At 41.2% G+C, this 14,444-nt stretch overlaps 1 protein-coding gene across 4 annotated transcripts in view; it reads left to right on the top strand.

Annotated features, from left to right (window-relative positions):
* The window catches only part of LOC106085845 (uncharacterized protein CG43427), a 497,194-nt gene that overhangs the window by 477,774 nt on the left and 4,976 nt on the right, over positions 1-14,444 (top strand). The window contains exons 9-12 of one of the 4 annotated variants that reach the window (XM_059363471.1): positions 728-2,375; positions 4,083-5,652; positions 5,713-6,029; positions 12,612-12,749. In XM_059363471.1, the coding sequence (XP_059219454.1) occupies positions 728-2,375; positions 4,083-5,652; positions 5,713-6,029; positions 12,612-12,679 (3,603 nt within the window). In that variant the 3' untranslated portion in view covers positions 12,680-12,749. Of the gene's footprint in view, positions 1-727; positions 2,376-4,082; positions 5,653-5,712; positions 6,030-12,611; positions 12,750-14,444 lie in introns of those variants that run through there. The other 3 variants (XM_059363473.1, XM_059363470.1, XM_059363474.1) reach the window with 3 other exon arrangements.

Genomic DNA, 14,444 nt, shown 5'->3' on the forward strand with positions numbered 1-14,444 from the left:
ATGTCCTATTCATTTGGGACAACTTCAGATTTTTTTATTAACAGCAGATATTTTATGTGTTCTATTTATTTGAATTGCCTTTAATCAATCAAACTGTTTGCAATGCAATCGTTGAGTTGGATGCAAACAAAGCTATAGCTTTGAGCCTGTTTTTATTTTAATACCTTGTATTATATTTAAGCCAACTTGCTCTGTATATAATAAATTTTGGGTTGCCCAAAAAGTAATTGCGGATTTTTTAAAAGAAAGTAAATGCATTTTTTATAAAACTTAGAATGAACTTTAATCAAATATACTTTTTTTACACTTTTTTTCTAAAGCAAGCTAAAAGTAACAGCTGATAACTGACAGAAGAAAGAATGCAATTACAGAGTCACAAGCTGTATAAAAATTTGTCAACGACGACTATATGAAAAATCCGCAATTACTTTTTGGACAACCCAATATGAAGCTAACCATTAATGGATTAATTTATTGTTTATATATATTTTTTGTTAGTTAATACTATTGTGAAATAACATTTGCTTTAATTTATTGTTTTTCTTTTTGTCTGTTCTCTCTTTTTCTTTGAATTCCATAAAAATCTGCATTTTGGACTGCCATATTTTGCGTGCGTGTGTGTGTATATGTGCAATGCCTTAATATTGCTAATGCTTTTAAATGTGGAAACTTTTGTGGCCTGCTCGCTGATGCCTACTTGACCGAACTGAAACTTTGGTTTAATTAGATCAACGAAGCTCTGGAATCGGCGCTGGAAGCAATTGACAAAGAGTCGAGCCTCCCGACAATCGAGGGATATTTCCCTCAGCCGCCAATTGTCCCATCCAGTAATAAGAGCCATGACCATACTATCATCACCTCAACAACCCTTAACGCTACGAGTATGTCCAACAAGGTGGTGATGCAAAAGACCGAAACTCTAACATTGACAAATAAAACTGACGAAGAGAAATTTAAGAAATTCAAAAATCATTTACAACCACAGTTAGAACAGAAACGAAATGTTGTTGCCGCCACCGCTATGGCGGAAATGAAGCAGAAAACGGAAGAGGAAATCTCCAAAGAGCCCATCTATGAGAATGTGAATGCAGCTAACACGAATGCAATCACCACCACCACCACTACAACAAGTGTAGTGGAGATTTCAGTAAACCACATGGGCCAGCAAAAGCAACAACAACACAACGAAGAAGATACAGAAGAAGAACAACAACAACAATCAATCATTCCAAGTATGAAATGTAATCAAAAACCACCATTAATGCAATTGCAGACAGATCAATTGATGAATTCTAATCAAACTGATGACGTATCAACAAATCAAAATTTATCTAATCAATTAAAAATTAGTCAAATTAACAACAGTTTTAATAGCTGTCCAATGACAAGTAACCTTATCAACAATAACAGTAACAATAATTTAAATAACAATAACAACAACAACAACAAACAAATGGGTGGCAACAGCCACATCAACAACAACAACAACAACCATATGAATAAGAGCAATAATGTTGATAGTAAAGTAGTTGAAGAGTTAACCAATGCTTATGCTAATCAAACAATCAACGCAGATGCGGCCAATGCTGCAGCCACAGCTAAAGTAGCCATTGAAAGTGAAACACTAACCACAGTCCCTATTACTAGCAACAACAACAACAACAACATCAAAAAACCAATTACCAATCAGTTAAGCGAATCTGTTGCCATTGAACAGATAATACCCAAAAAACTCAACACCAACAACCACAATTCATCTGCTGAAGATGTCTCTAAGGCTATGTCAGCCAACCACACAATCGTTGATCCCATTGAACCCTATTATCAGGTGCCCAAATCAAGTGAACCCTACTATGATGCCCCCAAACATTTGAAACCCATACCAGTCTATGAAAATATTGAGATTTTCTTTAATGGCACCAGCCTTAGCGGTGAGCCCTCACTACAGCTGCAACCGCCCAAAGAGAAACCACCACCTCCACCCATTGAGTCACCACCTCTATTCGATGATGTCGATTCCACACACACCACCGACACATATTCCTCTTCGGAAAATACCTATGAGACATTGTCACGTCATCAATTGAATCACCATCATCATCATCAACAACATGGTGATTATCATTATCCCCAAAGCCAGGATCATCCTTCGCCACCAATGAAACGCATGAATTCCACCAAACGCATTAAGAAGGAGCTACGTAATAAACGTTCCAGTTTTCTGGGCATTGAAGGCAGCTCCATGGACGATGATGATTCTTATTTGGAATTGACAGTGGCCCCACCACCCGATATGGCCCAATTGTTGCAGGAGGAGCGACGTTTGGAGAAGCAAATGTATTTGAAGGCAGGATTGTGCGATAGCTCGGATACGGGTAAGTGAGATTAAAAGTACATAAAATTATACACGAAATTGTTTACACACCACCGTAGTATGGTCTACTTACTTAAATTGGCTATGACAGAGCATTTGTGCCATTTGTGTGTGTATACTAGGGTGGGTCAATGTTGAGGGTTTTTGAAATTTTAATATGCTACAAATTCCATGAATCTTTTGGCCACGAAACCATAGATCTAAAACCAAAATCGAGTGTACAATTTTTAAAAACATACCTAGAATTTTTGGTTAAAGGGAAGCAAAAAGAGTTCGTATGAGCCAACTTAGTGTATACCCATTGTGCTATTACGTTTAACGCATGTCTGCCAGTTTTCTGTCTGTTTTTGTATGTACGACGTTTGCAAAGGGACTGATGTACGGGCCAGGCATGATCAGTCATAAAGTGACTGTGAGGCCAACTGCGATGAGAAGTATAAATATTGGGATGCCCAAAAAGTAATTACGGATTTTTTAAAAGAAAGTAAATGCATTTTTAATAGAACTTAGAATGAACTTTAATCAAATGTACTTTTTTACACTTTTTTTCTAAAGCAAGCTAAAAATAACAGCTGATAACTGACAGAAGAAAGAATGCTATTACAGAGTCACAAGCTGTGAAAAAATTTGTCAACGCCGACTATATGAAAAATCCGCAATTACTTTTTGGGCAACCCAATATATTCTTTAAATTGCCCCTACCAAAGTAGGTTCAGCCAAGGTTATAGCCTCCCAGTTGGATTATTAAGACTAGACGTAGTCTATTTTTCTATTACACACTTCCTTATTATTTTGTCTAATCGATTATGGCAATTAGTTTTCATTGGGTTCATCCATTTCTTTTGTTCTTCGTTTTAAGCCTCTTAAAACTGTCTTGAGGTCAAGAACATTTTTATACCTTACTCTTGTAAACACAGAAATAAAAAGGAAAACTTACAAACATCGCATATACCAGCTGTTGAAGAATTTGAACAAACAAGTTTGAATCAAAGAACTTTCTTAACCTCTTGGAGCCCTGACAGATTTTTGAGGACATTTTAGGACTCCGACGCGTTACAATATTCACATCCTATTCTTGGTTAAGCTTAAACATTTCTACATACCTCGAGCAGTGGTTTGAGTTTTGTAATAGTTTGAAAAAATTATTTAAATATACTGTTTCAAACTTAAATAAACTGTAAATTCTCCTCGAAGGTTGTTACATCTCATTCAATGCATTTAATGAAACAGTCCCCAAACTGTATAATGAACTGCGAATTGTCCTCAAATTTAAATAAGCTGTGAATTGTCCTCCAAGATTGTTAAATCTCATTCAAAGCATATAATGTTACAGTCCCCAAAGTGTGAATAATAATCTGCGAATTGTCCTCAAACTTAAATAAACTGTGAATTGTCCTCAACATTTTGCAAACTGTGAAATGTCCCCAAACGTTGTTAAGACAAATTAAAAAAGGGTCCACTACTTTAATTTCAAAGCTTTTATGAGAAATATGCTAAATTTGTTCTTCATGGAACGAAAAAAAGTTGCATACTTTAAGGAGTTATTCTTTAACTTGAATACCTAATTAAAAACCTATAAAAGTTTGAGGACAATTCTGAAATGTTTTAACTTTTGTTAAAAAAAGACTTGTTCTATTAATCAGCATTAGTACTTTCATAAACTATCTTCTTCAATCACTTAAACTCGATCTAATTATCTTCCCTTTAGGTGAAAGTCGTGATTCGGGTGTCTCTGAAAATCATTCTCGTCAAAGCAGTGAACATTACACCAATTCCTCAGAGGAGAATGAACCACATGATGATAACACTTCACCATTGACATTGCAAACACAAATCACTTTGGAAGCCCCTACCAATGATATGATCTACCAAAATGAAGGACTTTTGACCGTCGCACCCACACCTTTGCTACAAACCGTCAAAGGCAATTCAGCAGAATCATGGACCGAATCGGCCACCGTGGCGGCAGCAGCTACACAATCTTTGAGCGAAGCCACCGCAACAGCCAATGCCAAAATAATGTCCATTGAGGAGAAAATACGGGAACAGGAAGAAGTCCTACGGGTAGAGCGAGAACTATTGCAGCTGGAACAGGAAGAGCTAAAGAGACAAAGAGAAAATCTTATGCTGAGAGAGAATATGGCTCGCCGAGAATTGCAGCATGGAGCGAAAATGTTAATGTCAGCCAATCGAAGATCTTTGCAGGATCTGAATGGCTTGGGAGCCGCCATTACAGTGCCTACGGGTGGAGGTAATGTCAATATCGAGAGCAGAGTAATGCCACCGAGCAATGGTGACATCTATCAAGTCAATCAAATGAATGGTTATGCAGCAGGTTCTGCACTGCATTATCCACAGTCACAGCCGAATCAAGTGCTGCAGCTCTCACACCAACAGATTTATGCTAATATTCCAAATTTACAACAACAATACTACCAAATGGATATCGACTATCGCAAGTCCATGTCAGACATTAATGAATTCTCCAAACGCATGATGCAGCCACCAGTGCCACCCTCCAAGCCCATGAGGGCCATGCACATCAACACCAACAGTGCAGTCTCCAGTAACACCAATGCCTCGAATGGTTTGCTACACAATGGCCTGGCAGGTGGGGTTATAGATCCAGCCCAGGATTTCTCTTCACGCCAAAGACATTCTCTGAATTCCACACATTATGGTGGTTCTTTGGTTAAAATTGCCTCGGGTCCCACTGCAGCCCCCAGAGGTGGTGCACCACACATCTATTCAAATTACCATCATCAATCAGAGCAGAATTTGAATGCACCCTCAAATGGTAGCAGCAGCAACAACGGCAGCAGTTCTCAAGCCATCAATCAGTCATTGTATCCTGGCAATATGTCACGCAATACCCTGCATGCCTTGAGTGCCACCCCAAAGCCCAAATTCACCGATGGCTGGGTGCAGGTACAACAACGCAAAAGCTATGACAGCAATTTGGCCAATGATCCGGCCTGGATGTCGGCTTATCAGCAGAAACGCAAATCTATGCCAGATGCTTATCACGCTCACAGCACTAGCAATCATTGGTTGGTGCAAGAAGCCGAACAGCGGCGTTTGGTGGAGCAACAGAAACGTCGAGTGCAATCATCCTCAAATACACCCACACATGTGGCCAATAAACTAACGAATGGTGGGGGAGCGACTTTGATGAGTTCATCCTCCTCATCGTCCTCAAATGGTAAGCCCTTGCCGGACTCTATAATACAGACCCTGACTGAGAGGGTGCAGAGCAAGGGCATTGGTGAACGTAAACGGTAAGTGGTCTGGTTATTTTTGGGAATAAGAAAATTATTTTTTGTTTTTATTTATCACAGCAATAATCTGGATAAGAGCCCTCTACATGCTGCCTCTCAGTACCATCAATACAACAAAACAACCACCACCCAAATGCAAACAGGCCAAATACCCCAACAACAGCAACAGTCCGCAGCCAACTCCTCCTCATCAGCCTCCTCAAATTTAGTTACAACTCACCGCCATACAACAATGACCTCCTCCACCTCATCCAATGGCCAGTTAAGCAATACGAGTAACTCTGCAACCCAGGATAAGGTTTTGAGTGTCAGCGGCAAGAAGAAGTGCTCCCATTGTGGCGATGAATTAGGTAACTACTACTGCATCTATGTTTGTTGTGAGTGTTGAATGTTTACACAAAATGAAAAGATAACGCCAACATCAGAAGTCCAGTCATGTAGTAATCATTCAATCATTCATGATTTTAAATATTAAATTTAAATCTTTAATAATCAGAAAAATGTTGTGTCAAATGGTGTTTTGTACCCCCAACCATAGGATGATGTTTTACTTTCTTTACTATTTACAATTTTGATCGCTAAGACATTTTAAGTCACTCTAGCCCTCCTTTTCGTCTGTCCGGCCGTCTTTCTAATGCACGCTAACGTTTACGAGTAAAGCTAGCCACTCAAATACTACGCTATCTTCAATCGATTTAAATGTTAGGTTAAATACGTAAGGTTGGAGGGCACGAGACTGCCAACCTAGATTACTAACCGCATCACCACAAGATCTTAGGTCCATTGTTTTCGCCCTTTAGAATGGTGGAGGAGAAATAAATGACGGAAAAAGTTAGGTTAGGCTGAGTGGGTTGCCAAAATAGGCGAGTTCACTCGGAGGCCGTTCGAACTGGCCTTGTGGTACCCTAGAAACAAAGGAAAGAAAGAATATGTGAGACCTCGGACTAGCCGTTATACATGAATGAAAGCAAGGATGTACCTACGCGGAAGCTTATGGCGATCCCGTCGGAAACATCCTCTTCCGTCAACAAATATCAGGAGACCTACCGGAGGTACATTTGCAAGTTCACCCAGATCGCAGAAGAAACGGCTCCTCAACAAGGGGGGCCTACGTCCCTGCAGACCCACAGCATGAACACAGCAAGTTCTCAATAGTCTTCTCCTCATCTTCATCTATGCAACTCCTACAGAAGTCATTGTGCGATATTCCCACACGAAGCGCCATGCAGCCTGTGGCACAGTACCCGGATATGACCGCTGTTAAGGTACTCATCGACCTCTTATCGAACGACAGCAACTCCCTCGTCCTCTTCCGGTCGATGACAGGCCAGAACGTCTTTGCAGTGCGAGCCCCATGTTGCCACCAACGTCATTTTGGCCATCCTGCTGAATTCATTGTGCAGTATTCCCATGCGGGGTGCCATGCGGCCTGTGGCACAGTGCCCGGATATGACCCCTGTTGAGGTACTCATCGACCTCTTATCGAACGCCAGCTACTCCCTCGTAATCTTCCGGTCCATGACCGGCCATAGCACCTTTCCAGCCCGGCAACCAATCAGCGAGTCCCATCTTGCCACCGACGCCGCTTTTTCCATTCCCTCTACTGTGTTCAGTAGCTCGACAAATGGTTGGTCCGCCCGGCGCAGACGAGCTCCTCCTGGCACACTCGTCCGCCCTCTCATTTCCCGCAAACCCCTCAGGTCTAGGAATCCATGTCAGCGTTACAACGTAGACCCGGAGCCTATCCAGGGATTCCAAACAATTCGCTGCGCCTCTCGACCTCATCATTCTCGACCCCAAGGCCTTGAGCACCGCCATACTGTTCACATAAATCCTGAGTTTTTAGGGCGGTCAATCCCTTACCAGAATTTCTCTTGCGGCTATTGTAATGTCACAGACCTCTGCCTGTATGACCGAACAATCGTCCGGCAGTCTCAGAGACATACCACAGAATTCATTGTGCGGTATTCCCATGCGCGGCGCCATGCAGCCTATGGCACAGTGGCCGGTTATGACCGCTTTTAAGGTACTCATCGACCTCTTATCGATGCCAGCAACTCCCTTGTTCTCGTCTGGTCGAAGACAGGCCAGAGCGTCCTTGCAGTCCGGCAACCATCCACCGAATCCCAAGTTGCCACCGACGTCGCTTCAGAAATCGCCTCCATTGTGTTCAGTAGCTTGACAAATGGCACGTAGGCTGGTACGCCCGGCGCACCTCTACTGCCGTCCTCTCATTTCCTGAAATTCCCTCATGACCAGGAACCCATCTCAGCGTCTAATCGTAGAACTGGAGCATATGCAGGGATTCCAAACAATACACCGCGAATCTTGACCTCATCATCCTCGACCCCAAGGCCTTAAGCGCCGCCATATTGTCCACATAAATTCTGAGTTTTGAGGGCGGCCAATCCCTTGCCAGAGTTTCTCTTGTGGCAACTGTAATGGCACAGACCTCTGGCTGAAAGACCGAACACTTGTTCGGGAATGTCAGAGACATACCAATATTGAGTGCGTCAGAGCAGCCGGAGAAAAACAGTTAAAGATACACCACGGCACTGTAATAGATAGCAAAAAGCAACCAACGCATAAGACAAGAAGATGAGCCTTGCACAGGATAACCATGAGCACCGCACGGATTGGATCTCTGAGCTCCGATGTGTGTGGTATTCATCGGCCCTGAGAGCTACAGGGCCGCCCACAGGTTGCGTATAGTGGAATGCTCCATACGGAGTAACAATAATTGCTGTCGCGGACAATCAAAAGTACCGAGTGGATAGTCTTAGTATGAGGCCGGGCGACACCAGCTCTTGCTTAAATACTGAGTGGCTATAATGATCGACATGACATTGTAGCAGCGATCGGTCCTATGGACCGGAAGAAGCTTACTCATCTTTAGCAGTTTGACGAGGATCGCTACCTCCACAAGCAATGTGGTTACAACAACAACGTTCCCGTGGTTATCGGTCTTATGGATCGCAACGAGCTTGCTCACCTATAGGAGCTTGACGAGAATCGCCACCTCCACATGCAAATGTGGCTTCAAGAAAAAGAAGAAGTTGAAACTATCACCGGCGAGAGTATGATCCAGTTAGCAAATTCAGGCTTCTACAGAACACCAGAATGACAAAATGACTAAGTTCCTGGAGGGAATCCATGCACGGAAATAGCCGCCCAGAAGATGAAACTCTCAACGGCGAGAGTATGATCCAGTCAGCCAATGCAGCCTTTTGCAGAACTCCAGTATGACAAGACGACTATGTGCCTGGAGGAAATCCATGCACGGAAAGAGCCGTTCACCAATTATCCTGTATCGTCTCCTCGCAATGACCGGGCATTGGCACGAAAGCATCTCGAACATCTCTGACGTTGCAAAGGGCGCCCATCAGGTTCTTCAGCTTCAGTCCAGTTTCCCGAAATACTTGGAAACAGCGCCTTTGCTCGGCTAGGGCAAGGCAGAATTTCGCACTGTGGAGTGCTCACTGATTCCGCAGCACAATCTGCTGCAATTAGCGATCCATTCCTGGTTAACTAGTCGGCCGCTTTTTCCCTCGCCATATTAACAGACTCCCTCAATATGACAATATTCGTTGCCACATATCGAACATACAGGTGCCAAGGCCTTAGATCGAGAAAGGAATTCAGCGCATCTCTCGGGGTACTCTTTCTTGTCCCAAAGATCAGCACTGCCGCGATAGGCACAGTTCTCCAAATCCTTTTTCCCAGATATTCACAGGTGAGAACAAGGATAACAACCGCCTTAAACATCCAATGTACCCAAGCCCTTAACTGCTATCTATGGGTAGCGCGCATTCGGTCCCCTTTAGTAGACCTTTTCTTCGACGTTCCTCTTCCTCTCTTATCAATAAGAGAGAAGATTATGGTCCCAAGCTTTGCAGTGATTATGCTCTGCGTTATGGTTTCAGTTAGTCTTTCTAGAGTTCCTGTATGGTGGGTTGTTGCCCATAGACATCAGATCAAATGAACATAATCTCCAATCCCTTTAGATTGTATCATCGAGATTCGTCAAAATTTTGACTGACCTGACCTATAATGTCTAAAAAGTGGAAACGCTACCTATATAACAAATACGCAGGCCAGAAGTCAGAATAACCTCATAAATCGTCTCACCACTCTTGTTGATGTTTATAAATCCCCATTGTGAGTGGTGCCCATGGCATTGCAACTCAAGATCAGACGCATCCTCCGATCGTTCTCGCACATTAGCTTTTACGTTGCCTCGTTAAGCGGATCCCCGTCTTCGTAGGGTAGATAAACCGATGAGACCAGCAGGGGACTAGTGTTTCTGTAGCCTTATGTCTATATGTAGAGGTGACAATCCTCGTCTAGCTCCTATAGGTGAGCAAGCTCGTTCCGATCGATGGTTATGGTTATTTAAAGGCGCCAATAACTCGCCTTGTCAAATCCAGGATCATAGGCAGTCAGTATTTATGCAAGAGCCGGTGCCGCCCGGCATCTAATTGAGACTCTCCGCTCGATACCGCTGATTGTCAGCGACTGCTATTGCAGCCACTCCGTATGGAGCATTCCATTATCCGCATCCTGTGGACGCAGCTAAGCTCTCGTGAGAACAATAAACACGTTCAGATCGGAGCTCAAATTACCTGCCTATGTGGTGCGCATAGTTATCCTATGCCGGGATCACCCGATGGTGGAGGGGTGGAGTAAAGACTAAACCAGAGATCCTCATTCTAACAATATAAAGTTTCCGAATTATGGCAATGTCGATTTTGGAGTTAGATAGTGCTGGAAGGTGTTTGCTCGAGGCGGAGTGATGCAAATTAATCCGCACTAATCTGAGCCATCGAACTTGGCAAAACCGAGATCCGAACCTAAGGCTGTACTCTCTACTCCTCAGAAAGCGTTTCGAGTCTTCATCGATAGATGCCTTCAGCACCAGGCCGCCGCCTCTGTAAAGGGCTTTATGGAAAGTACTTTCCACCTTTCTCTAAAAAGCCCAACGTTCTGTATTGCCAGGGATCTCAGCTGCTTACGAGTAGGCAGCTGAGCCATTGAGAAAACCCTAAGTTTTGGCCCTGGTCAGAGGGACTCAATGTTTTCGATTGTTCAACGCAAACTTTCTATACACTACTCACTTGCCCTTTTAATGGGCACCGTCAAGCATTATTCCTCGAGATCGGTTTCTACCGGGTAAATACCCAATGCTTGGGTATTTATTGGGTAAATATCTAATAGACCCCCAGCCTGTCCTGTCAAATGTGGTCTAGATCGAACCATTTTTGGATATAGCTGCCATATAGAACGATCTCCCCATATACAGTATTGACCCTATAAAATGAGCATTTTTCATCCGATTTCGATGAAGTGTAAAACAGTGAGCTATAGTATTCAACAAAAAGGTGTAGAGGGGTACCAAAGCTCACTGTTTAGAATTCTCAATTTATAAGCTGAATACACTATATCGGGAGATCGGTCTGTATGGCAGCTATATCGAAATATCGGAACTATCTGAACCACATTTGACAGGAATGGGTAGAGAAATATCAGAACTCACTGTGCCTAATTTAATAGAAATCGGGTAATAAATGGATGTTATATGTCCCAATACCCTGTATCGGGAGATTGGGCGGTCGGTCTATATGGAAGCTATATCCAAATATGGACCACACTTCACAGAAATGAGTAGGGGTCTATCAGAACTCCGGATGAAAAATTACCAATATATTGCCTCAATACTTTAAGTCTGGAGATCGGTCTATATAGCGGCTGTATATACTAAATACCGAACTTATGAGATCAAAGTCAGGTGTATGTAAAAGAAATACGAATACCCAAGATATCTGCAAAATTATAAATACCCAGCTTTTGGATATATATGGCTAAATACCCGGGTATGTACCCAATTTACCAGGTAAATACCTTTTGGGTATTTATCCATTACCTTTGGGTATTTACCCATCTCTAATTATTCCGATTATACTCCACCTATCCGAGAGCATAGAGTTAACCAGTATTGTGTGCGTTTGGCTCCAGTGGGCTGGACAGATTTTCTTATCAGCTTCCGCATTGGCCACCCTCTGGATCGAAAGACCCAGTCGTCCTGGCTATGTCTAATGCCCTGCCGGGGGCTCATTTGGCTTGGTTTTCTTGCCCGTTGTCCGATTCTCAGAGGGAATTTTGCCATCTGCAATGCCTCACCCACATGGATCTCGCTGAATAGGCGAATCAATCTCTACAACTACACCAGGGAGCTTATTCGATCTCTTCTTCGCCGAAGGCTAAGTCTCCTCGGCCGATCTGTTCCTGTTTGCAGGGGCCTGCAATAGCATCTTTCTCCCTAGAGAAGCAAACTGCCGCGAAGTAGAAGGTCCCCCAAAGAGTGGCAGAGGTCTCCTACAGACTAAGACGAAGGTCCCCTTCCCCTTGGCAAGGGCAGATTTCAGACCATCTCCAGACTCCATAACCTCTGTCCTGGTGGATTCCGTAACTACAGAGGCTGGTTCAAGAATTCCAGTCATTTTACTCATATTCTCTGCCTTTCCTCCCCTCCTGTTGGAGAGTTCCAAGACAGATACTGAATTCATATTAGTTGTTATTTTTTTTTTTTGCAAGATTAAAAAAAAACATCTAATCATCGATTTGATTCATACTCGTACACTCGTGTAATGATGCAATATTTTCATTATAATAGAAAAATTCATTTAATACGCTTTTGTGCTATCATATCAGAATGGAACTTAAACAAGGATGAGGGATACAAAATTTATAAAAAAAAAAACTTAAAAAAAAAACAAAGGCGTATAATTCTTGATACCATAACCCTTTGAACCTATTAAACATGAACTTTTTAATATAAACTTTATTAAATGATATTTCTTAAACTTTTTTTACATGTCTTACCTGGGATTTGAAACTTTTATTTTGTTTTTTAACATTTTTTTTTTTGAATTTTTCAATTATTAAAAATCTACCCACTTTAGATATGGGTTGCACCAGCGACAAATGTCGCCACACTCATCGTGAATTAAAATATATCGTCTGGGTGTAGTTTCATACAAAATGTTGTTTCTTTGTAACTCAAACAATAATAAAACGAAATATACGAATTTTTTACCACATATATTACCTAAACAACAAACAACGACTACAAACCACTTTGTTAAAGTATAAAACGTTATAAGAAAAAAAGTCTGATTTGACTGCCAACCATATTGTAACCCACCACAATAAACCCCTTATACAAAAATGTAAATGCCTATAAAAGAGATTTAACAAAACAAAAACATGGTTTCAAATTTCTTAAGAAGCTTAAAACATTTTATTCTGTAACTTGTTTGTGTATGGAACAGGAAGGCTATATCGTTAAAGAGATATTTGATAATTAGATTTTCAAATGCAAATAATGATTGATATTCTTCATTTCCTATATACATGATTTTTAAAATTTTTAGTACTAACCACCATGGATGAAGAACATAATGATACAAGTTATACATTTCTGGAAAGGTCAAGACGTGTGCTACCATAAAATGCAAACATTTTAAACAAAAGTTTACATTTTAGTCCTATTATTTGGGCAAAACCTAAAATGAGGCCATAAAATACTCTTTTGCGAAAAACAAAATTCATATTGAAAATATTATAAAACCAAAACTACTGAAGATATTGTTCCAATTTTTCTCAAATTTGTTGATGAAAATCTTTTTGAAAAAATGAGTATAAATTTTGGCCACATTTCTTGATAAAAATAATCGAAATCACCACACTAGGGAAAGATGTTTGCAAAATTGGGATTTTTTTTTTAGTAAAATTTCCTAAAGACCTCACATCTTGGATGGCGCAAAAAAATGTTTCCATGCAATTAGTTATTACTTGGAACAATAAAAATATGTTATAAAGTTGGGGGGTCTCTTCTTTAAGTTTTGAAAACTCGAAGGGTTTTCCCAGTTTTTTTTTGGTAAAAAATTCCAATAACATATATCTTATATGGGGTTAAAACAGTTTATAAAAATCACACTTACAACGCATCTATATTAAGTCTTCTTTACAGTACAGTAAGCAAAATTGATAGTGCTGGGCCAAGTTTTCTGTATAGAGATGAAATTACCTTTTCTTTACGAAAAAATGCTAAAAATTGACTTTTTTCACCATTTTTTGATTTGTAACTTTTGACTGAAGAATCGGACCTTATATCGCGACACAAAGTCTGCGAAAATTTCAAAAAAAAAAACAAAAAGCAAAATCGGGAGATCGGTTTATATGGGAGCTTTATCAAGCTATAGATCGATTCAGACCATATTGAACACGAATGTTGAAGGTCATGGGAGAAGCCGTTGTACAAAATTTCTGCCAAATCGGATAAGTATTGCGACCCCTCTAGAGGCTCAAGAAGTCAAGATCGCAGATCGGTTTATATGGCAGCTATATCATGTTATGTTCCGATTTGCGCCATACTTAGCACAAATGTTGGATGTCATAATAAAACACCTCCTGCAAATTTCAGCCAAATTGGATGAGTATTACGACCCCTCTAGAGGGTCAAGATGTCAAGATCCCAGATCGGTTTATATGGCAGCTAAATCAGGTTATGGACCGATTTAAACCGTACTTAACACAGATGTTGGAAGTCATAACCAAACGCTTCGCGCTAAATTTCAGCCAAATCGGATAAGAATTGCACCTTCCAGCGGCTCAAGAATTCAAGATCCAAGATCAGATTATATGGCAGCTATACTAGGTTATGGACCGATTTGAACCATACTTAGTACAGTTGTTGGAATTAATACCAAAACAGCACGTGCTAAATGTCAGTC

The sequence above is a fragment of the Stomoxys calcitrans genome, chromosome 2 (assembly GCF_963082655.1).
Source record: "Stomoxys calcitrans chromosome 2, idStoCalc2.1, whole genome shotgun sequence".
NCBI classification, from domain to species: Eukaryota; Metazoa; Arthropoda; class Insecta; order Diptera; family Muscidae; genus Stomoxys; species Stomoxys calcitrans.